General features: G+C 40.5%; 4 protein-coding genes across 7 annotated transcripts; 3 read left to right on the plus strand and 1 right to left on the minus strand.

Moving 5' to 3' along the window:
- Positions 1-227: 227 nt before the first annotated feature.
- LOC105834441 (nuclear RNA export factor 1) lies at positions 228-5,511 on the plus strand. Of its 4 annotated transcripts, none has more exons than XM_036285196.1 (5): positions 228-314; positions 1,185-1,637; positions 4,131-4,345; positions 4,693-4,861; positions 4,940-5,511. In XM_036285196.1, exons 2-5 carry the CDS (start codon positions 1,389-1,391, stop codon positions 5,381-5,383), a joined length of 1,077 nt encoding a protein of 358 aa, XP_036141089.1. In that variant the 5' UTR covers positions 228-314; positions 1,185-1,388; the 3' UTR covers positions 5,384-5,511. The 4 variants fall into 4 exon arrangements, with proteins under 4 accessions (XP_036141089.1, XP_036141090.1, XP_036141092.1 ...); XM_036285197.1 differs by having other exon boundaries at positions 229-314; positions 1,197-1,637; XM_036285199.1 differs by lacking the exons at positions 228-314; positions 1,185-1,637 and adding exons at positions 3,332-3,444; positions 3,511-3,637.
- A 1,308-nt stretch (positions 5,512-6,819) lies between these two features.
- LOC105838481 (40S ribosomal protein S7) lies at positions 6,820-8,621 on the plus strand. Its single transcript, XM_012684061.3, has 5 exons — positions 6,820-6,979; positions 7,196-7,366; positions 7,961-8,142; positions 8,264-8,414; positions 8,507-8,621. Exons 1-5 carry the CDS (start codon positions 6,965-6,967, stop codon positions 8,582-8,584), a joined length of 597 nt encoding a protein of 198 aa, XP_012539515.1. The 5' UTR covers positions 6,820-6,964; the 3' UTR covers positions 8,585-8,621.
- A 214-nt stretch (positions 8,622-8,835) lies between these two features.
- LOC105838480 (immediate early response 3-interacting protein 1) lies at positions 8,836-9,631 on the plus strand. The gene is made up of 3 exons (XM_012684060.3): positions 8,836-8,985; positions 9,177-9,278; positions 9,362-9,631. The coding sequence occupies exons 1-3, from the start codon at positions 8,895-8,897 to the stop codon at positions 9,415-9,417; spliced, it is 249 nt and encodes an 82-aa protein (XP_012539514.1). The 5' UTR covers positions 8,836-8,894; the 3' UTR covers positions 9,418-9,631.
- A 5,900-nt stretch (positions 9,632-15,531) lies between these two features.
- On the minus strand, positions 15,532-22,839 carry LOC105838479 (glycine-rich protein 5). Its single transcript, XM_036285714.1, has 2 exons — positions 21,066-22,839; positions 15,532-20,014 (listed from the first exon to the last, which is right to left on the minus strand). Exons 1-2 carry the CDS (start codon positions 21,081-21,083, stop codon positions 19,436-19,438), a joined length of 597 nt encoding a protein of 198 aa, XP_036141607.1. The 5' UTR covers positions 21,084-22,839; the 3' UTR covers positions 15,532-19,435.
- Between the last annotated feature and the right edge of the window lie 1,143 nt (positions 22,840-23,982).

Raw genomic sequence — 23,982 nt, forward strand, 5'->3', positions numbered from 1 at the left:
TCTTCTTTCTCTTCCTCTCCTTCTCCTCGTTACCGTCGTCGTCGGTTCACCGTCGGACGAGAAAGAGAGTGAGAGAGAAGGGGGGAGAGAGAGAGAGAGAGAAAGAAAGAGGCACACACTAATCACACCGTGGCAGATAGCACAGCGTGAGCCGCAACAGCTACGGCAACGTCAGAAGAAAAATGGCGACCGCTCTGTCTTCTGCTCGCCGACCTCCTCCTCCTCCTTCTCCTGCTTCTCCTCCTACTTCTCTTTCGTCACACAGCGCAAACGTTCGTCTCGCACACGCGTGATCACGAGCTGTTCAGCTCCAGGTAGGCCTATTCTTTAAAGTTTAGAGCCTCGTCTACAGAAGTCGCAAGCAGTCAGTTGCGACTTACGGCAGCCAATGAGCGCTTAGTTTCTAGTTAAAGCTCGACAGTCATTGACTGTCGCAAGTCGCAACTGGCTGTTTGCTACTTCTGTAGACGAGGCTTAAAGCCGGTCTACAATGAGTCGTTGGTCGTAAGAAATTTAACCAATTATGTTCGATTATTCTTCTTTAAGATCAACTGTGATTGGTTACAGACGTCTGCATAATACAAAATGCATAATGCATAAGAGAATTAACCAATCGGAGATCTTTATTTCTATCCTAGGGAGGGAAATAGACGACTCTGATTGATTAATTTTCTTATGCGTCATGCACTATGCGTTATGCAAAAGTCTGTGCGGGGGCCCTAATGTATCGTTGTGCATATTTTTTCATATATCAAAATACGTAAGCAAAAACACTTAACGACATCGAGTAAGTTTTCACTGAGGGTTTAAATTGGATCAGAGTCGGGCCAATTAGCCAATAGTTATACTGGTTAAAACGGAAGTAATCTAATTTCCGTTACAGTTACGTTCGCCCAATCCAATGCGTCAAAACCTTACTGTTACGTCTTACGGAAAGTATGTGTTTCTCGCTTCACACTCATCAGCTTTGTTCGTTTTGGGTCTACTCGGAGCAAACCCAAGCAGACCAATGCACTCTAATAGGTTGATTCCGATGACGCCAACCTATTAGAGTGCGTTGGTCTGCTTGGGTTTGCTCCGAGACCCAACAGACAAAACGAACAAGGCTATCGATAGTTGTCGATATTTTGTCGCCGCGATTTTGTTACCCATGAAAAGACGCCCTTATATGATTGGTATCAAAGCCTTATTTCTAGCGGGTTGGCGGCACTGATCGGAGCAATACCCAATTATCCAGCAGTACCTGACTACTCGGAAATCCCAGAATATCCCAGGTTGCTCTGCGGCGCTGTTTCAAGTTCGTCTTCGTTTTACTGTCATCATCACACCGACGAAAATCGACAGTGAGAGAGATTGATTTACTTCGGTATTTCTCTCGCATAGTAGTTATGTTTGACGACGGCAGCGGTGGCAGACGCGGTAGAGGTGCCGGCAGTTTATTCCGTCGAGGAATACGCAAGCCACACTGGCAACAGAGAACCGGCGACGGCAGCGATGGTAGACGCGGTAGAAACGCCGGCAATTTACTCCGTCGAGGAATACTACGCAGGGCATACTGGCCACAGAGAACCAACGGTGGCGTCATACGAGGATACAATCGCCGTGTTATTTTACGTGATTCTCTGCCGTACACAAGGGTAAGATAATCGAGCTCATCACCGTTTTCTAAAATTACTGTGGCCGGTATTCATAGTCAAATCTTATTCAAGATCCATCTTAAGCACGATCTTGAGACGTCAATGCTGTTATTTCATTGGTTAAGTAAGTCTCAAGTCTGCTCTTGAACTTAAGATCGGTCTATGAATTCCGTCCTGTGACTTGTTTAAACATTTTATATTAAGATTCTTGATTGGTATTAAAAAAAAAAGAAACTAGTTAATTATTTAGTTACACCAGTGGTGGAATTCTGTAACTCGTTATCTCGTCGTTATGCAGAGCCGCTATTCCGTACACGGTTATCGATAGTTGTCGGTTCGATAACTGTCGTTGCGCATATATTTTCATATATCAAAATATATGCGCAACGACACTTATTGAACCGATAACTATCGGTAATCGTGTATGGAATAGCAGTAGCAAGAACTCTATTCTGCACCAGCTACAGTCAGACCTCCTATTTAGAGTGCGTTCGGGGAGACGCTATTAGCGCTATCAGTATCAGTTTATCCTTGTTCTACTTTTAATGAGTAATGAAGATAGACTGATGCTGGTAGCGCTAATAGCGTCTCCCCGAACGCATCCTTAGCATAACCTCCCATTTAGCATATCAAAGATCTCTGTTTATGGCTGCGTTTCGATATTCACTGCCAGTACTGAAAATCTGTAGTTTACGTCACATACACTGTAGAATTTCAGTACTGACATGGTTTGTTCGCGTCGCCATGCTCCGACATGCTCCTACTCACTCCAACGCATTCTAATAGGTTGGCGTCATCGGAATCAACGTATTGGAGTGCGTTGGGGTGAATAGGAGCATGTCGGAGCATGTGACGCGAACAGACCCACAGTGAATATCGAAACGCAGCCTCAGTATACCACGTGATCACAGTCGCTGCGTGTACACGATGCGCAGTCGTCTGCATCAGGTCCGTACTTGCCAATGCAAGAATCACATATTCTATAAGGGCCTTAGCAGAATGGCTGACTTACAATCTTAAGACATATTTTATGGTTTAAGCCTTATATCTTGAAGCAACGCACAATAACTGTCTTGTGTCTTGTGTCTTAATGGCAATATCGAAGACGACAAAAAGAGGCAAAAAATATTGCCATTAAGACAGTTATTATGCGTTGCTTCAAGACATAAGACTTAAACCATAAAACATGTCTCAGGATTGTAAGTCAGCTATTCTGCTAAGGCCCTAATCTCCACAATTTGAAACTGGATCTGACGACATGTACGTACGGCCCTGTTTTGGGCGGCGCTAACACGAACCTCCCATTTATCATATTTGGTCCCGTGGCTATGCTAAATGAGAGGTCCGACTGTACCGACAACTATCGGTGTCGTTGCGCAGGCTTTTTGCCATATAAAATATCGTCATTTGCCATATAAAATGTCGTTACGCAGATATTTTATATGGCAAAAAGCCTGCGCAACGACACCGATAGTTGTCGGTAAGGGGAGCGCCCCGATTGACCACGTCCCAATTGACCAACGCTTTTCTAATTGGCGGTCCAACGGAAAAACTCTAAGCATTCATTGCTGTAAATGGTTGTGGTCAATTGCAACGTGGTCAATCGGGGCGCTCCCGTCGGTAGGCAGTACAGAATTGAATGTGGAATTCTGTAACTCGTTATCTCGTCGTTATATGCTCATAACGACAGTTATGCAGATATTTTATGTGGTAAAAGAGCTGCGCAACGACAGTATAACGATACCGACACCTCTTAACGAGTTACAGAATCGTACTACTGTAGGCCTATTCTGTAACTGTAACAATAGTTCGGTATCGTTATACTATTGTTGCGCAGCTTTTTTAGCATATAAATAATAATTATATATAATAGATTTAACAATAGAAATTGGCGGAATGTTACCTACAAGAGAAATAGTCTTGTGGTATCCAAAGGGGGTCAACAGATGCGTTTGTCTAAAATATGCCTTGTTCCTATACTGTTGAATAACAATAGAATCGTAAGTGCATAATTACGTTATTCAATTATGCATATGTAGAGTAAAATTAATTTTTTGGCAGATTATATAGATTAGAATAAATTTATATTTATATTTTACGCAGAAGAAAAAAGAATTTGTTTTTCTCATATCAAAAATATTTTTATTTTTTGAAATATTAGATATTTAAATGATAGCATGTAGCTTAGTAATTTAATACATTAATTAAGAGAGAATATTAATTTTAAACAAAATTCGATTTTACGTATTCTGACTTATCAATAAAATTTTACAATATTCTTTAAAAGAATAGAGAAAGAATAATCATTGCACTGTAGTAATACTAATAAAAACATGATCTGCTTTGATAATTAAAAAAGTAAAAATCTAATTCATAAATTTGTGATTGTTTAAAAGGTTCCCTAAGTCTGCATCTGATGAGTATTATATAATTGTTGTATTTTTAAAACTAAATTTTCTTATGTAACAAATGTAATTTGTTACGCTGTTACAGGATGGTATTGAACCAATAGTCAGTGATGTACATGATGCTGCCAAAATTCCGTCACAAAGAATATTTATAATTGATCCAAGCATACAAGAGGACATGAATCAGTTCTTAGAAAAATATTTTTTAATATTTGATGGCAATGATAGGGCATATTTACTAGATGCATATGAAAAATATGCATATTTTAGTGTAACACTATCCTCATCTCGTAATAACAAGTAAGTGATTGTTCAACGTGCGTTAAGTTTATATAAAATAAACAAGAAATTATTTTTTACATAGAAATATATCCATATTTATCCATATCTATATTGTTTGCATAGGTAAATTTTTAATTTAGAAAAAAAATTAATAAGCTAAAATTTATTTTAAAAATAAGTAGTTTTTATTTAAATTAATTTAATTAACTAAGTAAAAATTATTATAGTAGTATAAAGTTTACTTTAGCAATTAACTTTTTAACTAGTTACTATTCAATTCTAAACACAATATATTAGTTTTAATTTAATGCAAAAGTTTTTTCTGTGTATTATTGAGCACAACTAAAATTATTTTTGTCATGCAGATTAAATAAGTATCTCCGAGAAAGTCGGAATCTATTCAGAATAAATGACACAACCAGAAGACGGAAATTATTAAAACAGGGTAGATTGCCTGTAGTTTCTTTTCTATCGGAATTGCCACGAACGAGACATTTATTGGACACCTTTACAATGGACATTTCTCTTGCTACAGTAAGCTAATTGTTATTACAAGTTGTCATAATGATTGTTACACAAGAAATAAGAAAATTATGTTTTATTTTTCCACAGCAAACGATGATATTCATTACGATAACGGGCTACTTCCAAGAACTCGATAATAAAAACGAGCCCATCCACTACTTTAACCGGACATTCATAATTGTTTCGGAAGGTGAAGGATACCGTATTCGAAATGAGCAGTTGCATATCGATCAGACGCCTGAGACGCAATCGAAGCAACTGCACCAGCGATTGAGTCAGCTGATTAATCAACAAGCTCAACTAGCGACACAAGCGCTGAGATCCATAGAAGAGGCAAAACCGATGGCAACGGAGCTCAACGATGATATAAGACAGCAGATGACAATGACTTTGAGCCAGCAAACAAATATGAATCTAGAATGGAGTTTCAAATGCTTGCAAGAGTTGCAGTGGAATTACTGCAACGCCTTCTCCGCTTTTCAAAAATATTTTGCACATGGACAAGTACCATCAGAAGCATTTATTAAGTAAACACATAATGTAAATAGAAAATTCACCACTGTGATAATAGCTCGTAATGAAAATCTATGATCTATAAAATCTATAAGTTTCTTGAAATAAGAAAATGTATGAATATGAATAAACAAATTATATTGTAACTCGTGTTTACTATTCTTTTAATGTTAATATTTTGTTTCTTGATTGTTTATTAATTATATAAAGTAGAAAGCTTTGTTAAATTATTTTAAACTTTTCTGATCTGGGGGGTGGGGGGATATAAGTATGTAAATATGAAACCGGAATTTTTGTATAGAAAATACACGTTTATTGTATGAAAATGATAAACAATATTTGATTCAAAGTATTGCCCATCGCTAGCTACACATTTTTCCTAACTCTGACAATTTGTAAATGCCACGCCAAAAAAACTTCCTCTTTTGAAGTAAACCAGTCATCGAGCCATTTTCGTACATTTTCGTAAGACGTGAAGCGCTGCTCAGCAAGTGCGTGTCCCACCGATGCAAATAAGTAATAATTGGATGGAGTCAAGTCTGGTAAGTAAGCCGCATGCAAAAGTATTTCCCAATCAAACGCCTCAATCGTTTCCTTGACCGGTTTTGCTGTGTGTGATGGTGCATTATCAAAAATGAAGCAAAATCACTTTGTGTTGCCTTTTTTGATATTCTGGTCATTTTTCACGCAAAGCTTGATTCAAATCAATCATTTGTTGTCAGTAGCGTTCAGTATTAACGGTTTCGCCAGGTTTTAGTAGCTTATAATAGATCACACCAAACGCAGAGCATTATTGTTTTCCGTCCACAGCGATTTGGCTTTGCAGTCGATGTTGATGGTTTGCCTGGAGTTACCTATCATCTTTTACGCTTAGGATTCTCAAAATATATCCACTTTTTATCGCCAGTCACAATTCGATGGAGAAATGACTTTCTTTTGTACCTGACGAGCAGCAATTCAAAATATGCAGTTGATGCGCATGTCACAAAAGTAGGTACTTAAGATGGCTGCTCGACTTTTGTCCCTAGTAAATTGTATATCCCATTCAGGACCACTTGCACCAAACTCTGATTAACTTAATCGTTGGTTAGTCCATTGGAATTGACCAATCGCATTACGATTGATCAATTCCAATGGACTAACCAACGATTAAATTAATCAGAGTTTGGTGCAAGTGGCCCTCAGTGCCATTATTGTATGAAACGCGAAAAAAATAGTTAACTAAAATCCGCGTTTTTGTCGTTTCTCTTAGGCCCGGTTCCACAACTTACGGTTAAATTAACTGGCCGATTATTCTATTGGAATTGACCAATCGTATTTGTTAATTTTGCTTAACGACAAATACGATTGGTCAATTCCAATGGAATAATTGGCCAGTTAATTTAACCGTGAGTTGTGGAACCAGGCCTTAAGGTGCCTTTTCACGCTGACGCTTGACGCTCATTTTCAGCGTCAAAAGACATCAGAATGGAGTGGAGTGTGGAGTGGTGGTAAACGCTACATGAAATTTCGGCTTAAGCTCTCTCTCTGTCGAGCACGTTCGTGTGCTAGCCGCATCCTGGTGGGAATCAACGGGATAGAACATTTTTCTCGTGGAAAATGAGTCTTGGCAAGGTACGTACTTTTGAAAATTCTACTTTGATTCAATTCGATTTCGAAACTTTGCAGAGTGTATAAAACATTTACGATGGGACGCTTTTTTAAGCCTCGTAATATGCGACAAATTTTCTCCTTTAGATCGCACATGTTCTGTAATTGCAGTGAATTCTGTGAAGTTTTATGATTGTGTTATTGGTACAAGTTAATGTTTTGGCCTCACCATCTTTTCAGATGTTGACGACGAACGCGAAAATAATCAAGGGCAACGGGGCCGAGCCCGACCAATTCGAGGTTAGCGTTTCCCAGGCCCTCCTCGAGCTGGAGATGAACAGCGATCTGAAATCGCAGCTGAGGGAACTTTACATCACCAAGGCGAAGGAGATTGAAACGAATAATAAAAAGGTGAAGTCTCATTTCTTATAACCTGCTTCTTATCTTCATCTATATGTTTTACATTAAGATTTTAAGCCTCGAGTTTTCTTGTGTCACTTTCTATTTTTAGTTTAAATATGTGTTCCCAAAACTGACTACGTTTACACGACACCCTTAAACAGATTTAATAACATCAATACTTCTAGAGCTAGCCAATTATAATCATTCCATTCTTCCGAGGAATGGCTGTAGTTGGCCAGTTTTATAACTTCGATGTTAAATCTGACGTGTAAATGTAGTCACTGCTCGACATTTGTCCATGTAATTTTTTTTTCACTCGCAATCTTTAATTTTCTGATCAATTTCTTTTAAAACTAAAGCATATATAAAATACAAGCCAGAATTAAATGCAGAGCTGTGAATCGATACTGTTTTTATATGTAGCTGTGTTACACAAGTTTCTTGTATTAAAATTAATTTTCTTTATGATTTTATATGTTTCAATTGCATGCATAGATTAAAGTAATAAGGATTTTTGCTAAAGATTTTATACCTTTGTTATATGTTCCTATATATAATATTCTTAGGAACTGTATAGTAAAACAGAATTTTGTTTTTTTGTAGTCAATTATCATATACGTGCCAATGCCAAAGCTGAAAGCATTCCAGAAAATTCAGACGCGACTGGTACGTGAATTGGAGAAGAAGTTTTCTGGCAAGCATGTGATGTTCATTGGCGAGCGTAAAATCCTGCCCAAGCCGACAAGGAAGACGCGAACCAAGAACAAGCAGAAACGTCCCAGAAGGTAAGAAAGTAAAAAAAAAAAACGTTAAATATTACCTGCATCTCTTTGTGTAATTACATGAATGAAATGATTATATTTGCACAATGTATGCGCGTAATTAATATCCCACGTTTTCTTTCAGCCGTACGCTGACGTCAGTTTATGACGCGATATTGGAAGATTTGGTGTATCCTGTGGAGATTGTTGGCAAGCGTATCAGAGTTAAGCTCGATGGGTCGCAGCTTATTAAGGTGCATCTCGATAAAAATGAGCAAACGAATATCGAGCATAAGGTATTCACTTACTTTCCTTTATTTCGCGTGGAACGTCGCTTCCGTTATATTGTTCCAAAACAATCGTTACATTTTTATACGTTTCTCAACAGGTCGACACTTTTGCGTCAGTATACAAGCAACTGACTGGCCGGGACGTCACGTTCGAGTTTCCGGAATCTTATGTATGATAAAATCTAAGAAAAATAAAAGTATTTTAATCTAGAATCTTATCACGTGATTTTTTTGTCGGTTAACCCGTAAAGTAAAATTTAGACGTAATATAAATTATTTATGTTTTATGTATAAGTATTCAAACCCTGTTCCTGTCATAGCACGGAAGAAAACCAGAAAATCATGAACATATCTACACATTTCGTAGACATTGTTTACGTAGTTATCCATATTTTATGTAGAGGCGCTTCAAAGTAAAATTTGTCGCGATTGTAGCGCTGTCGGCTTCTCTCTGTTGCTCTCTGTCGATATGAAGATTCTAGCAACATGGCGTTCACATTGTGGACACTTTTCGAAGCGACTTTGTTATGCTTGAATGCGATCTGTGTTTTGAACGAGGAGAGATTTCTCGCCAAAGGTGATAATTAATCATATTTATTATTTTTACTTATTTTAATTAGTCCGTAATTAACTTGACATCCAATGTAAAAAGACTAATATTGTAGGTTATAATTTTCAATTTTGAAGACTAAAGCTCTCTGTTTTTTGTTTCCTTTTTCTAAGTTTGTTGTGTTTATTGGGATTTAATGTCGAATGCTTTTATCACAGTTGGCTGGGCGTCGTGGCAAAATGTACAAGGATTTGGAGAACCTCCGACAGCTAAGTCACAAATATTGAACCTTATTAAGTCGATACGAACTGTGATGAGGGGTAAATATCGCAAAGAAATGACATTTAGCATTATTGCATTTCTATTCTTATAAATATCTCTTATAATGTACGTTAATTTTCAGTTCCTCTGATATTTTTCAATATCTTAACATTAATTGTGAAGCTCGTGCTTGGCTGATACCTAAGGAAAATATGTACAAATGTACAAATGGAATGCGCTGTGTGTAAGTCAAAGTCTTGAAAATGATGTGTGTATACAAGAGAATTTATTAAATTGTACTATTTTTACCTCAATATGAATCACTTTTTACCTTACATGTACTTTTGTATGTGAGAATAGATTATGAGAGTGTCAATTTCTGTATTAAAAGAAATAATATGTGACACTTGTATTTTTTACATTTTAGATAAATTATAATGATATCCTATGATCCAAGCACATAAAGACAAAAATTATTCATAAATGCATTTTATTTATGTATGGTGATTAATAAATTGATTAAGAATACAGTTATTCATGCACTAGTACTTAATGATTTTTAGACTATAAATTCTAAAAATGCAATTTTTAATCTTGTAATGAATGATTTTTAGTGATTAAAATATTCTTTTCTATTTGTGAATCATCATTATCGATTGTAAATTTAGATATAAACTATTTGCTAGTCTGCGAGAGGTCACTAGTGTCTGCAAATCACTTTGAAATTAATTTATTTTTGAATACAAAAATTTTATTTGCAATTCTCCCGACAACTTAACGTAAAAAAAAATTCATATCAAATTCCATTAATATTCGTATCATTTTTTATTAAAAAAAGTTACATAATACACACACACACACACACACACACACGAGTACATGTTGTAATTTCATATAGTTCTAAAATTTAGTATGTAAATTTTAAACTCTATTAAAATGTTTGTATTTTGTGTATTAGCAATTTCCGATACAGCAACTTTCAACAAATTTGAAAAGAGCTTTAATCTTTCTCAAAAGATCTCGCTTGTTTTACAAATACTGTTCAGCCAATTTTTTTTTGTCGTTTTTGTTACTATTTACGACTGGACTTTTTGCAAGTAGCGCGAAAAGATTGACCAGCGGATTAAAAGTATATTCCTTGCATAATCTTACAGTTACTGATGCGCTGCTCGAACAGTGAGCGTTAGCCCAGGTCGTAGCTTCCGCGCGCTCATTTCCATTTCAATTATTTCTTCCCGGATCATTTGAATCGTAAATCGCCTGGTCAACGGCCAGCGCGTAAATAAATCGCCGACCAGCCGGCGCTTTCCTCCTCGTAGATTTACGAACGAGGCGGCACGGGGAAGCAACTCGCTCGATGATTTTCCCCCAACTTTCTCCCCTTCCTTGGCTTTCTCGGGATGAAAGAAGCGCCTTGCCGGGACAATCAATGATTATTGCACCGCGTGTGCTTCGCCGCGAGTGCGCGAGCACGTAAAGACTTGTTAGCATTATTAAACGTGACTTGCGCGAACAACGCGCTCGCACAATCCTCGCAATGCCTGACTACATTTCCTGACTATATCTTTTTCCATCAAAAGTCTCGATTGCCTAAGATTTTTTATGAAAAAAAAATATTGCGGACGTAATTTCTTGTTTAACGTCGCTGAGGTTTTCAACAAGATTCAACATGTAAATTATTTTTTGTAATGAGATTTCAATTAATGCACATTAATTTTTATCTTCAAATGTCGTAACTAAAATTAATGACGCATTTTATTATTAATTAGGTTATTGCTAAAATTAATATATTTACTTAATAATAAAAAATTTTCAATGTACGGACCAATACGTCCCGTTGACAGTATTGGACCTTCAAATGTAATTAATTGATTTTATTTACAATATATGATAATACTTTATTGATTATCCCCGATTTTATTTAGAAAGCTACGTACGTTATTTCTAAACATCGACCGAAGGATATTGCGTTTATTTAAAGAAATACTTTTATTTCGTGTTTATTACTACGCGGGATTTTTGAGCGAATCCATTTTGAAATTAATCAATGTTAACCCGACAGTACCGTACACTGATAGAAAAGTATATGATATTTACGACTATAATTGCATAGTAAAATAATTATAGTTAGGAATATCATTTTTATAGTAATTATTACTATAATATTGGTAATAATATAATTTACATTGTTGAATAACTATAAAATATGATTGAGTCCCCAATGGACCATAAATATACAATTGGTCCAAACTATATTATAGTTCTCATAACCATAATATTAGTTTATGCAACTTATGATATGGTTGCTATAACCAAAATGAAGATTTTTATACAGTTAGTTGTACCATAAAATGATCATTATAAGCATTTACCATAAATATATAGTTATTATTACCAATATTATAGTAATAATTACTATAAAAATGATATTCCTAACTATAATTATTTTACTATGCAATTATAGTCGTAAATATCATATATTTTTCTATCAGTGTAGAGACCGACGTGAAATCGGTCGCAGAAGCGACGCAAAGGTCGAACGTCGATAAGAATTCGTCGATAATCCTGCGTAATGTTATAACGGCACGGTCGTTTTTACACCGGATCCCCAACGGCGCGCGTTCCGATCGAGATGCAACGGTCGATCGCGCGGTTGTGCAAGCGCCTCTTGCCCGATTTTACCGTACATCGTAACGCTCGTTGCTGATGGTTCTTCAGCACCGTCCGGGATTCAGGACACGCGCTCGCTGCCGATTCACCCGTACTCTCCGCTTTGAGCTCCGCTCACCCGGCATGCAGAAGAGATACTTGCGAAACTCTCCCCTCGGGGATCCCCCGCGGCCGATCCTTGTCCGCGCGGAGGAAAAGAAACGCGAACGTAGAACCGTGAGATTGACGTGGGCGTAATTAGGCGTAGGCATAATTAGCATGACTTCGGGAGTCGACGTTCGTAATGATCGCTCGGCTACTGCTTTTTAATTTCCGCCAGTTTGAGGTTTACACGTAGAAGAATATGTTCTCATGTCAAAGAGAGCGGTTACTTCATGTTAGTTTTTTTTTTTTTTTTTTTTTTTTAGACGGTTATCTTTACAAAGAATATTTTCTTGATAATAATCTTAAACTATATTCACTGTTTTACTTGAAACCAATAATATTTACTTAAAATAAATGTCCTTGTCTATACACAGAAAATACATAAATGAAAAAAACAAGTATTTATCATTTCAGATATTTTACAAATTGATATATCCCGAAAGGCATTCTGAATTATTGTAATTTAATACTTTAATTAAGAATATTAATTTGAGCTAAAACGAAAACTTGATGTGCTTAAACATTCTTCGACAAGGTCTAAAATCTCTTTTTGTGACTTGCTAAAAGAAAAAAGAGTAAATTAAATAAGTGTTTCTTGGAAGTAGAATTAATATTTTTCTGTGTTGCACTGACCACAAGAGTCGCTCTTTCGGGTAAAAGAAAGAGAGAGAAACGCGGCAGCGACGGCCAGCTGACCGACTCTAAACATCGTTCTGCAGTTGCAAGTTACAGCCATAAAGTATTATTGGACACGGTGAGAAAGTCTGTAGGCCTTAAATGATTTAAGTGGGCTTTTATTCTTTAACATTATTCTCGCAAGAGAATTCCGTATCTTTTCACTCTCTCACATCCCGCCAAGGGGGAAGTTCGCGCAAAATGAAATTATATTCTACCGACGCGAACAACACGTCACCGGTTTGATTTATCGCGAAATACGGCGTCCAATTAAGGCTCGCGCAATTTAATCCGACGCAATTCTGCGTCGCGGTTACGAAAAAAGAAAAAAAAGAAGAACAAACGGAAGGAGAGGATGGGAGCAATTCGTCGGAGGTGTCCTCACGATTCTTTCTTCAGACTGACGCGCCGCCGCCAGGAGCGATCTTATTGTTGGGCAATACGCGCGTGTACTCGCTGCCAGGAGTCCCGGGCAGAAACTGGGACCGGCGAGAAAGTACGCGGGGGAGGAGAGGCCAGCAGCCATTGCGCGTCCGGTCCATTATATCTTACGCGGCCCGACAAATCTGCTTCCCATAATTGGAAACGTCGGGATATTGTTGGTACTCCCGCGCGCGTACCTCTTCCCCTTCTCTTCTCCTCGCATGGACTCCTTTCTCGGGTTTGCCGATCACAGCCGATATCTTGCGATCTTTAATCGATCCATTTTAAAATTCTTGAAATTTCCGAACTTTCATTTTTTTTTTTAATCGATCAGTGACGCTTTTGGAACTTGATTTCTTTTCAGACCAGTTCTTGGCAAGATTCGAAAGACTCTCTCTTTATGACGTCAAATGCCAAATTGAATTTATCTTTAAGTATGTATTATTGTATGTGACTTGTGCGCGTGTGTGTTTTATTCGTATTATATGTATAATTTAATAGTGTATTATTGCGTAACAAAATCATATTCGCGCAATAATAATGCGTATTCATCGTGGAGATGATGTCAAGTAAGCAGATGATTACAGGTGTTTTATTTTTCCGGAGTTCTTATCAGTACTAATGGCGTGGATCTAAAGAGATATCTTATCATTGTTTGGAAAACAGGTCTTATCTCCTTTTGAACGGTAGTTATTGAGTAAAAACATTTAGCTGAGCAATTATTTTTTTAAATTTAGATTAGAAACGTCTAAATTCCCAATAGAAAATTTGTTTGCATATTGTTTAACATACACCTATATTAGTTACTTTTTTTAACAATAGATGAACTACTTTAATGTATATTGATTCATGCTATTTAAATGTCACACGCACACGCACACATTTTTTGAAAAAGAGATGACAAGCGAAAAAGTAAATTAATTACATATCGTAAAAGTCACGTAAAATCTTAAAAAATGCACTTTTATGAATTTAATAAAAAATTACAAGTCTATCATTTTAACTACTTTGGTAGTCTAGTTTTAACCGTTTAACCTAAGCTCTCATTTAATTTATTCTACCGACTTTTAAATTGTTTCCGTGAGAAACTATACACGGAAAGAATTTTCTCTGTAAAATTACTCTGAAAATCGTGGTAATTGTGAGACAACGTGAATCTCGAAGAATTTTACTATATTTTTAACAAAATTTACGAAAATTTTAATAAAATTTCGCAAAGTTTTAGTAAATTTGGTTAGAAGTATAGTAAAATTTTAGTAAATTTTGTTAAAAATATGGTAAAATTTTTCGAGATTTATGTTGTCAGGGCAATTTTTAAGAGAAAATTCTCTCCGCGTACATTCACCGAATGTACATTACTACAAATTAACAAGAAACCAGAATCTATTTTTTTTTGCTCATTTTTTTTCATTATTAATTTCTACAAATCCCTTCGATTTGCCGAAACTTTCGAAGACGACGCTAAAAACCGCCGCTATATAGTCAAGGATTATCGTAATCGCTACACAGTCAAGGATCATTGTACGCGCGATCGAAATGACTCATGTACCAGGTCTACTAACTGGAGCGTATAGATTATCGCGCCGCACATATTTCTCTCCTTTCGCACGTCGTCGGCGGACGCGCGCGTCTCTTGCAAAATTCCACACGGAGGCTCTCACATGCACCTCTCCCCGTCCTCCCCTCTCCCGCCCCCCGGATCTCACCCGTGTATCCTCTCCCGACGCGAAATCGCGCGCGCGGCACTTTCCCTGCCGTGGACGTCAGGCATGTAACACACACGTAAGGCCTCTTTCGGGACAGATAGTCTGGCTGATACCACGCTTTCCTCCGTCTCCCACGGAACCATTTTTAATGGGCACTTTGTAGCGGAGTCGTCACCGTGTCTCCGCGCGCGCCTCGCCGTCGTCACGAAAGTGCCCCCTCGTACGTATACGACGCTTCGCTTCTTCATTCGACGATAGCCGTGTTATTACCATCGGGGCAGGGGGTATGCGGGGAGATCGCCGTTTGGAATTACAAAATCGCGCGTTTCTCGGCTCTGCCTCGCGCGCGCGCGCGCATTTTGATCCCACTTAGGTTTTTCACAATCGCGCAAAACGATACCTTGCGATATCGTATTTTCCATCGTTGCACAATGAAAACGAATTATGCCGTACCGTATGTGAAGCGTCGAAAAATTTAGCCGGGGAATGACTTTGTTAGAACCATCAAAATGATTATGTAAGCCTCTGAAACTGGTTGCTAGAATGTCAAAGCTATTTGCGGCGTTGCTCATCACGTTCTTCGTGATCTGCAGCTGGGTTTTTAAATGTTTAAGGAAAAATTCTTTTAAATTATCCAGACAATTGGAGAGTCTTCAATTATGCACATTGTACTGCCTCACCCCCCATTCTTTTATTTGGACTAAGTACACTTTAACGCAGTCCTCTTGTAAATGCACGAAATAAGTTTTACGAAATGTTTACCTAAAGTCTAAATAAAATATCTGACTGAGCACAAATTTTCTTGAACGCTTCTAATTTGCGTGGAAAGTATAGTTTCTACGCTTTTACGAGAACATTTTTTTTATATCGGTAATATAAGCTCGTGAATAATTCCAGTTTAAATTTATTCCCATTATTTCTCAGCACTTGCATCCGTCCCTCGACGTTCGAGGCAACGCGGAAATAATCCCTATATCGTGTCGATTGTGCAGCATCGCTCTACGAAGATAACAGTTTATGCAATTCGACGGGAGAAGATTACCTGTAACTTCTTATTCATCGGCGTTACATGATAAAGTCATTCGAGAGCTCGCCTCGAAGGAGCATTATCGACAATAAATGTTTCACTTTATCGGCGCTCGCTCTCTTACCTAATCGTTCCGAACGTCCGTACCGTTTAAACGTAATATCAGCGTTTTCTCGTTACGCAATTCATGCGGATCTATAATTTATGGAAATTTTTCTTAGGCGCGCGCATAGATGTCGTAAATCGCGATATCGCGCGATGGTACACGCGAGGAATCCGGAGAAAATCTGTCCGCGGTCATGAATCATTTGTAAGTCGAATACTTAATTCGCGAGAAAGAAAGTAATCCGATAACGGTTCCGCCAAACAGGAACATTCATTTCGTCCGCGTAAAAAATGGCAACGAGTTTCAGATCAGCACTTTTTTTTTTATACGGTCCGATTTCTTCGGCATTAAAGAATTGTATCGTTAATTATCGTTTACGTTTAAACTTTATCTTTTTCTTATCTCGGTAATTAACGATACAATTTCTTTAACGTCGAACGAGAAAGTTCGGACCTGTTCGTATTTGTTTTTATATCGACGTCGCCTGCGACGCGAATTAATCGGAGTTAAATTTCGTTCAGGCGGTGGCTCAATGCGAGGCCGACCGCATTCCCGATTAACTCTTAATTTTGTGGCCGCAGTCTGCGATATCCCAATTGACTTTCGTGCAAGGTATTTCCGCCATTTCCGAGCGCGACAATTTCGCTCCGCGGCAAACGATCCGTGAATCCACCAACCGCGGCGCAACCTCCGGCGTAGAAGACAATAGATTCAAAATTGCTCATTCGTTATTCGCGGAGAAAATCCTGCCATCGTTGTAACGACTTTGTCGTCTCAAGCGCGCGACGTCGCTTTGCACGGAACGCGCCGTTGATGAATGTCGTCATAAATGTCTGCGGCTGCTGCAAAACATGTTAATTAAGCGTTTTCGAGACAGCTGCGCGTCCATAAACGACCGGAACGACCAACTAATCACAATAAAAGCATAGATTAAAGCATTTTTTGTCCAGCTACTCGTCTTGACCGTAATCGAAAGGAACTCCCCGAGCATAAAAAACTCTAACTCGAAACTGAAAATTGCGATAATTAAATAAGATAAACTGAAAGCGCCTTAACGTTCGTTGGGGAAGACGTAACCAGTTGCGCATGCGGCCGCAAAAGCAGATACGCATCAATTCTCAGACAGGTTTTCCGGCGCGAAATCTCTCCGAAACGCGCGAGATGGGTTCATACGGGCTCAAGCGGCTTACGTCACCCCGCGGTAATCGAGAAAGGAGCCTCGGCGCTGGCCGGGCTCGGATGTTAATCTCGGGCATTACTGCTCGACAGCGGGAAGAGAGAAGCGCGAGCGATCGTGACGGTGCAGGAAACTCCTGAAACTCGACTCCTTCTCCCCTCGTCCTACCCGACACATCCTTCGCCCAGATAATCCGAGGATACTCCGTGTCGTCTCGACGCGCGCGCACGCAAAGCCACTTTCGAATCTTTATCGATGGTCAGATCCTGCGCTCTCTCTCTCTCTCTCTCTCTCTCCTTCCCTCTCTTTTCTCTCCGTGTTTTGCAACACAGGTGCCCTTTTGCGAAGCGGCGCCTCTTTTTCTCTCGCGTGTCCGGTGAGAAGCTCCAACCTCTCCCCCTCCCCCTCCCCCTCCACGGAGGGGGAAGATAATGCGATACCAGGCGGCTCGCGGGTTCGCGAGTGAAAGGAGAAAGGCGCCGATCTCTCGGAACGTCGACGAAGAGAAAGAGAAACGATCGAGGGTCTTTCGGGAGATACACGGCGACGTGCGGAAAAAAATCGGTGCGGTAAGTTGCTTTCGGCGACGGTCGGCGGGGTCGTAGAACGCGTCGAAGGGAGGAGACGGGAGGAAGGACGGAATTGTCAAGTGCAACGGGGACGGCGAGCACTGCCGGAAGCGAGTCGCTCGCTTCCGACGTGTAGAGCTCGCGCGAGGAGGAGAAGAACACACGGGTCTTGGTTTTTTTTTTCAACGGTGGCGACGTTCTTTTTTTTATTCTTTTTTCTACAAAAAAAAGCCTTTATACAAGTACAAAAAGATGCGTGGTTAAAGAGTAGAGCGTTATGTATAAAAAAATAGTGTGTATCTCTTCCTCGTGGCGTCGTATATGCACGACACGGCGGCGTCCGCCCCGTAATCCGGGTCCCGCTCCTTCCGCCAGAGAGGTGTGAACCTCTCCTCCGTCCTCTCTCCCCGTCCTCGCGGACGGCTCAGGGGATCGATGTTCCTGTGCGAGACTTCGAACTTCAGCTCCGGGTCAATCCGATCCTCCCGCGCGACATCCTCCCGGCGGGGGATTGACCTCGCCGTGACCGTCGTCCTTCGACTTGTATATCCTCGGCGGAAGGAACCGGGCCGCGTTACAACAGCGTACGCCGCGGCACGGCGACGATGGAATTTTATTTACAAAGGCGCGCTGATACCACCGCGCCGATCACGTCTTCGGCTTGTCGGCCTCCTCCTCCTACTCCTCCCGCTCCTCTTATCTTATTACTTGTAACATGAGTGAGACCCCGGTGCGAGGGATTTGCGCGTGAACGCAATCGTCACCGGGTATGAAGAGTGTGAAGTGTATCTGCGTCGACGACTCGTGTTCATTCCCCCCCCCCCCTTCCCTTTTTGACTTGATCACTGATCCTCGATTTTCTTCGCGCGATGCGACGACTGATGCGATTTTGGTACGATAGACTTCGGCACCGCGCCGACCACCCCAGGATCCCCTTAACCACCCCGTCCCTCCTGCAAGTGGGAGGGGAGGGGGAGTTAAAGGGGAAAGAGAAACTGGCCACGTTCCGCTCCCGCGGATCCTCCCGGACTTGTCAGCGCGACGACCGTTGGATTCCCGACAAGTGTCGAGAGGTCCCGGGGAAAGGATGCTGGTCCGCGTGCGCTCGGCGCTATCCCTCCTGGCGGCGGACTTCGGGAGACCCTGACCCGTTGAAGCGACGACTATTTAACCCTCAACGGACCAGGCGCCGTCCCGTTGATACCCCCGTTGATCCGTCTCTCGCGCGCGTTTTTCTCGTCCCGGTCTACTGACATCGGTGGGACGATCGAAAACGCTCTGGAGTCGCGAGGTCGGAATCCGGATAACGTGGATGACACGACGATCCAGTTCCATTTCGGAGACGTTGATCTTCGAATGTTGATCTGCGCTGAAGCGATTTTGCGCGACAATCTGACCCTGGGCATCGACGACCTTCCGAGCTGCGAGCCCGAGGATGTGTCACTTTTTTGGGGGAGAAACTGGTATTCGGCGATCCGTAGCAATCGTGATCTTCACCTTCTTTCAAGTATGTCCGATGTCTTCTCCCGTGAGTCTTTTTGCGCGTTTGCAGCTGCGTCTCGGAAAGTAGTCGTTGTCGTCGGCCGGTGCCATTATCCACTCTCTCTATCTCTTTCGCTCCCATTCTCTCCTTCTCTTTCTCTCGCTCATTCTCTCTTTTTTCTTTCTCTCGCTCTCTTTCATCATCATCATCATCATCATTCAAACGAAGGTGATTCCTTAGAACGGTGCGCCGTAGCTACCGGACGGCGGTCTGCTGGGCGCTCCATAGCTGGTGCTAGGTCCGCTGGGGTAGCCACCGCCGCCCCCGGCGCCTTGGCTGACCTGGTTGAATTGGGCCACCTGAATGGCCTGTCTGATGCCCTCGAGGTCGATGCCCACGACACGGGTCTGGTAGCTCGGGACGCCGTACTGCGGCGACGGGGCGCCGTATTGCGAGGACGGCGCTCCGTAGCTGGAGCTAGGGGCGTATCCAGATCCGCCGGCGAATCCGCCGGACTGTTGGGATTGCAGCTCCTCCTTCAGGAGGATCTGACGGATCTGCTCGAGCAGCGCGCTGTCCACGGAAGCACCCTCGCTGGTCTGTCCGCCAAAGGACACCTGGGTGTAACCGCCACCGCCACCGCCGCCGAAGCCGCCGCCGCCGCCGAAACCGCCGCCGCCGAAACCACCGCCGCCACCGCCGCCGAAGGAGTAGCCGCCGCCTCCGCCGCCACCGCCGCCTGGTCTGTTGTAACTGTAGCCGCCGGAGGACGGCGGCTCAGCCAGGGCGAACCCTGCCAGACCGACAATCATACACTGTAACACGGAAAAGAAATTTCTTTAAGTAGGACGACTCGAATTTCAATTCTTTGACGATATGATCAAATTATACATATTACGCACTTGAATTACACACACACGCACACACGCACATGCGCTAATACATATTTGCTGATACACAATGAATCGCACTTTCGAAATTGCTGTGTTTAAAGTAGAATTATTTCATATGATGGTTGGCATTTTCAAGATATTTAATAATTAAATATTAAAATACCCAGTTTTTCAGATCACAAATGTTTATCATAAACTTTTCAGATCATATTTAATTCTTAACGCGACAATCGTTTACGAAGCACTGCTTATAATACTTTCGAGATTGGCGAAGAGCTTTTTTTTTTACGCAGTTATAATTTTCACAATTAAAAAAAAATGGGAATGATATTTGGACGCATAGTTATCTTCAAAATTTTTCTTCTATGAAACGTGGATTTATATATCACATCAAATTTAGATTAGAGATTATTTAGTCGATTGACTTGAAGTTCTAAGATTTTATGCATCGAACCTTGATGTACTTTTTTAGCAAATGTAACAGAGATAAGTGCGAAAAGTCAGTAGATAATTTCTCTAATAAATGTCAAGAAACCCCAATTTAAATCTATATTTTGTTATCTAATCGTGTATCTTTAATTCCACTCGAGCATCGCTACGTCACGAAGTGTTTTATGAGAAATCAAGAGGCGCAAATAAAAAAGGAAAATTCTCAGGTTAGTCACTTGCCGTCAATTGATGCGAGAATTCACAAAATTATATGTGATAATGGAGTAGCAGTATAATAGAAACGTAAAAATGAAGAAAAAAAACTCGCTTCTTCCATCAATCAGGTTTCCGATCACTCGACCCTACACTCTTCCCCCCCTCGCGATTTCTCTCGCATACATTTATCCGCGCGCATATGGACTCATGCACCACACATTTTCCCAACTCTCGCTTTCTTTTTCGTTATTTTCAGCTCCCTTCCCCTCCCCACCTCGCACCTCGTGTTGCTTATTAACGTAAGTATGGGAAAAAAAAGCGTGCTTACCGCGATCAGAGGATTCATGTCGGCTTCTGCGATGCCGCCTCAGTTCTGTGACTCCGTGGAAGGTAGACCGGAGTCATTTATACCCCCGGGAGAAGCAGGGGGATATACGCGGGGCCCCCACGAAGAAGAGACGGGGGCCTCTCGAGTGAGAGTAATTTAGTTGTGAGACGATTCTCTCCCTCTCCTCCCGACCTCGTCCTTCTCTCTTTTGCTCTCCGTGGACTCCGAGCATCCACCTGTCCTCCTCCGCCGAAGGATCGCCGACATACTCGAGATTTCGGAGACTCCTCTTGCGAAACGTGGCCTCTGGATAGTCCCTACTTGCGTCCTAGACCTAGACTTGTTTGGTCGAGTGTTTTGTCATAATGGCAAAGGATTCTGCTTCGGCTGGTCGCTTGAAATTTATACGTGTCTCTTATATTTTCTTGTTTTTTTTTCCCTACCGGAGCTCGCGATGATATATAGGCGAATAGTAAAAGTGATACGAATGAATCTTAAATTTCTAAGTCATCCCAGAGAAATTGATTTTCTATTCTAAGACTCGTTTTTTACATTTATTTATATTTGAAATTATATTTGAAAATTTTTGTTTATTAAGTTCTAGTTTTCAATCTATGATTAAAAACTTAAAGCTTTTAACTACAGTTTTTCATAAATCCTTTTATATGTTAAAACTGTAGCAGTATTCAGACAATTTTAACTGGAGATTAATTTTATCGTAAAAATAATATATTTACATTGTCGATTGATCTATATTTGAAAAAAAAGGTGAATTTTTAATAGAATTTTCAATTTTTCATAGAATATAAAAATCAGATTATGATTATGTAAACCTTGCTCAGTTTGTTGTAGCATTGCGTTACAACATCGCAAGTCGTTATAATAAAATGCTGTACGCGCGCCATTTTGCTGTATTAATTTTGCGCGACAGGAATATAGAATACCCATTATAAGAGACGTTCTATTTACAATTTTTACCTTGGCAAATAGCCAGTGAATATGTTCCTTCTTCATTAGATAAGATAACTAAATTGATGTTGTCATACATTCGAAAGTTAGATAGGGATCGATATTCAATGACGCAATTAAATTCTTGCGTTTTTTATTAGCTCCAAAATACATATTAATATACTTATATTCATTTACGTATATTATTTGTAACATTATAAACATTATAACTGACGTACGTCAAAAAATTCCCCGCGAATCATAAAAGCATTAATTAACAAGTGTGGAATAATTTAGAATTCATTTACCACATCGCGTGCGAGATAAATCCTCTCCGTTCTTAATATCTCTTTATAAACAAATCTTCACGTGCAAGCACAAATTAAAATGTAGACACTGTCATACAAAAGACAATTCTAGACGCGTTGAGAAATTTATGCGTTAATTACAGTTACTGCGACTTTATGGTCGCGCGATGCTAATAACCTTCCAGTTCATAAACATTATTTATTCGACGAAGCTACGAGATGTACATTACGTAATTGAAGCTGAACTTAAGGAAACATTATATAACAATTCTTTTCTTTGTTCGTGCAGTGCGTAGCACCGGATGTGCACCGAACCATTTCCTCATTGGGCGTTTCCGTTAATCGCTTTACGCCGCAAAGTGATTCTTCTTTTGCACCTTTTGCTTGCTCGTTCTTGCACAGCTGTGCGTAAGAAGAGGAATAATCCATTTTTAGAGGATTTCCTAATTATATCCTTTTGCTATTAATCTCACTTTCATCGTTTCAAATTAGAAAATCATTGTACTCAAATTAAAAAAAAAAAATATATATATATATATAATATTTAAATTTTAATTTTAAAATTTGACAAAAAATATTACAAATGCCATTTGAAGAAATAGAAGGAAATAATTTATAATGGTAATATCTAGTCATATACCTGAGAAAATATATATTACATATAAAGAACTAAAATGTTTAATCTTCAGTTTGTCGGTTTTCAATATCGATAGTTTAGAGAAGGATCGTTTAGGTGATTGCTAAGAACAACTCAAAGGATTATTCTACATTGGAATAGGTCACTTGGAAGAAAGTTAGCAGCAATTTCAAGACTGAGAGAGGTCACGCGGCAGCAATCACATCACCCTCGATTCAGCTAGTGACAGAGGGAATCTGCCGGAGGGGGAAAAAAAAGATCCCTCGCACACAGGTCTTGGCATTTCTTCGGGCAGAGGTTTCGCGAAAATCCACGTGTATCTCGCTTCAAACGGAATCGATTGAGGTCATCGATTAGGTTTCTCACAACGTATCGCTGCGTTTCGCCTCTAGATATTAGCTGCTTCTCCTTGCAAGTCGTGACTTCGACTGCCATTGCCAGTCAACGTACCTATTGACATTGCAGCGGAGGACCGTTAATACGTTTCCAATAAACATTTTAGGCGACGACGACTTAGCCCGTGTGGATTCGCAAACGAACCGCCGGACCGGTTCGCTCGATCGAGAAACGTCTCCGGCTAATTAATTTCGACACGCACGTGGATCCGGTGTGGAAATAAAATGTCCCCCGGGGGGTTAGAGTAGAGGCCGCTTTGTATCTCATAATACCTTATTTACGTCCGTCATAACGCACGTCAGTTTCCAACGTGTGCGGGCAATTAGTACAGTAATAAAGGATAGAAATCGATTGAGACGGATGTGTGCCGCAATATTTTACGATCGTGCGCGATCGTTCCACGTGAGGGGACAATAACACAAGGTTATTAAGGAGAAGTTGCGAGATGCCGAGACGGGAGGAAATAATTCGCGGTTGTTTGCGAGGATGAGAGCCGTACGGCGAGCTGCACGATCATCCGGTAGAATCGTCGCCACTTGGCTCGCAGAAAGAGAGTCTCCGCGGCATCAGGAAGAAAAGTACTCGCCGCGGCTCGCCGTCGTTGTATCATACGCGCGATGAAGCTTCC

This window comes from Monomorium pharaonis, chromosome 4, assembly GCF_013373865.1.
Source record: "Monomorium pharaonis isolate MP-MQ-018 chromosome 4, ASM1337386v2, whole genome shotgun sequence".
In the NCBI taxonomy this organism is placed as follows: Eukaryota; Metazoa; Arthropoda; class Insecta; order Hymenoptera; family Formicidae; genus Monomorium; species Monomorium pharaonis.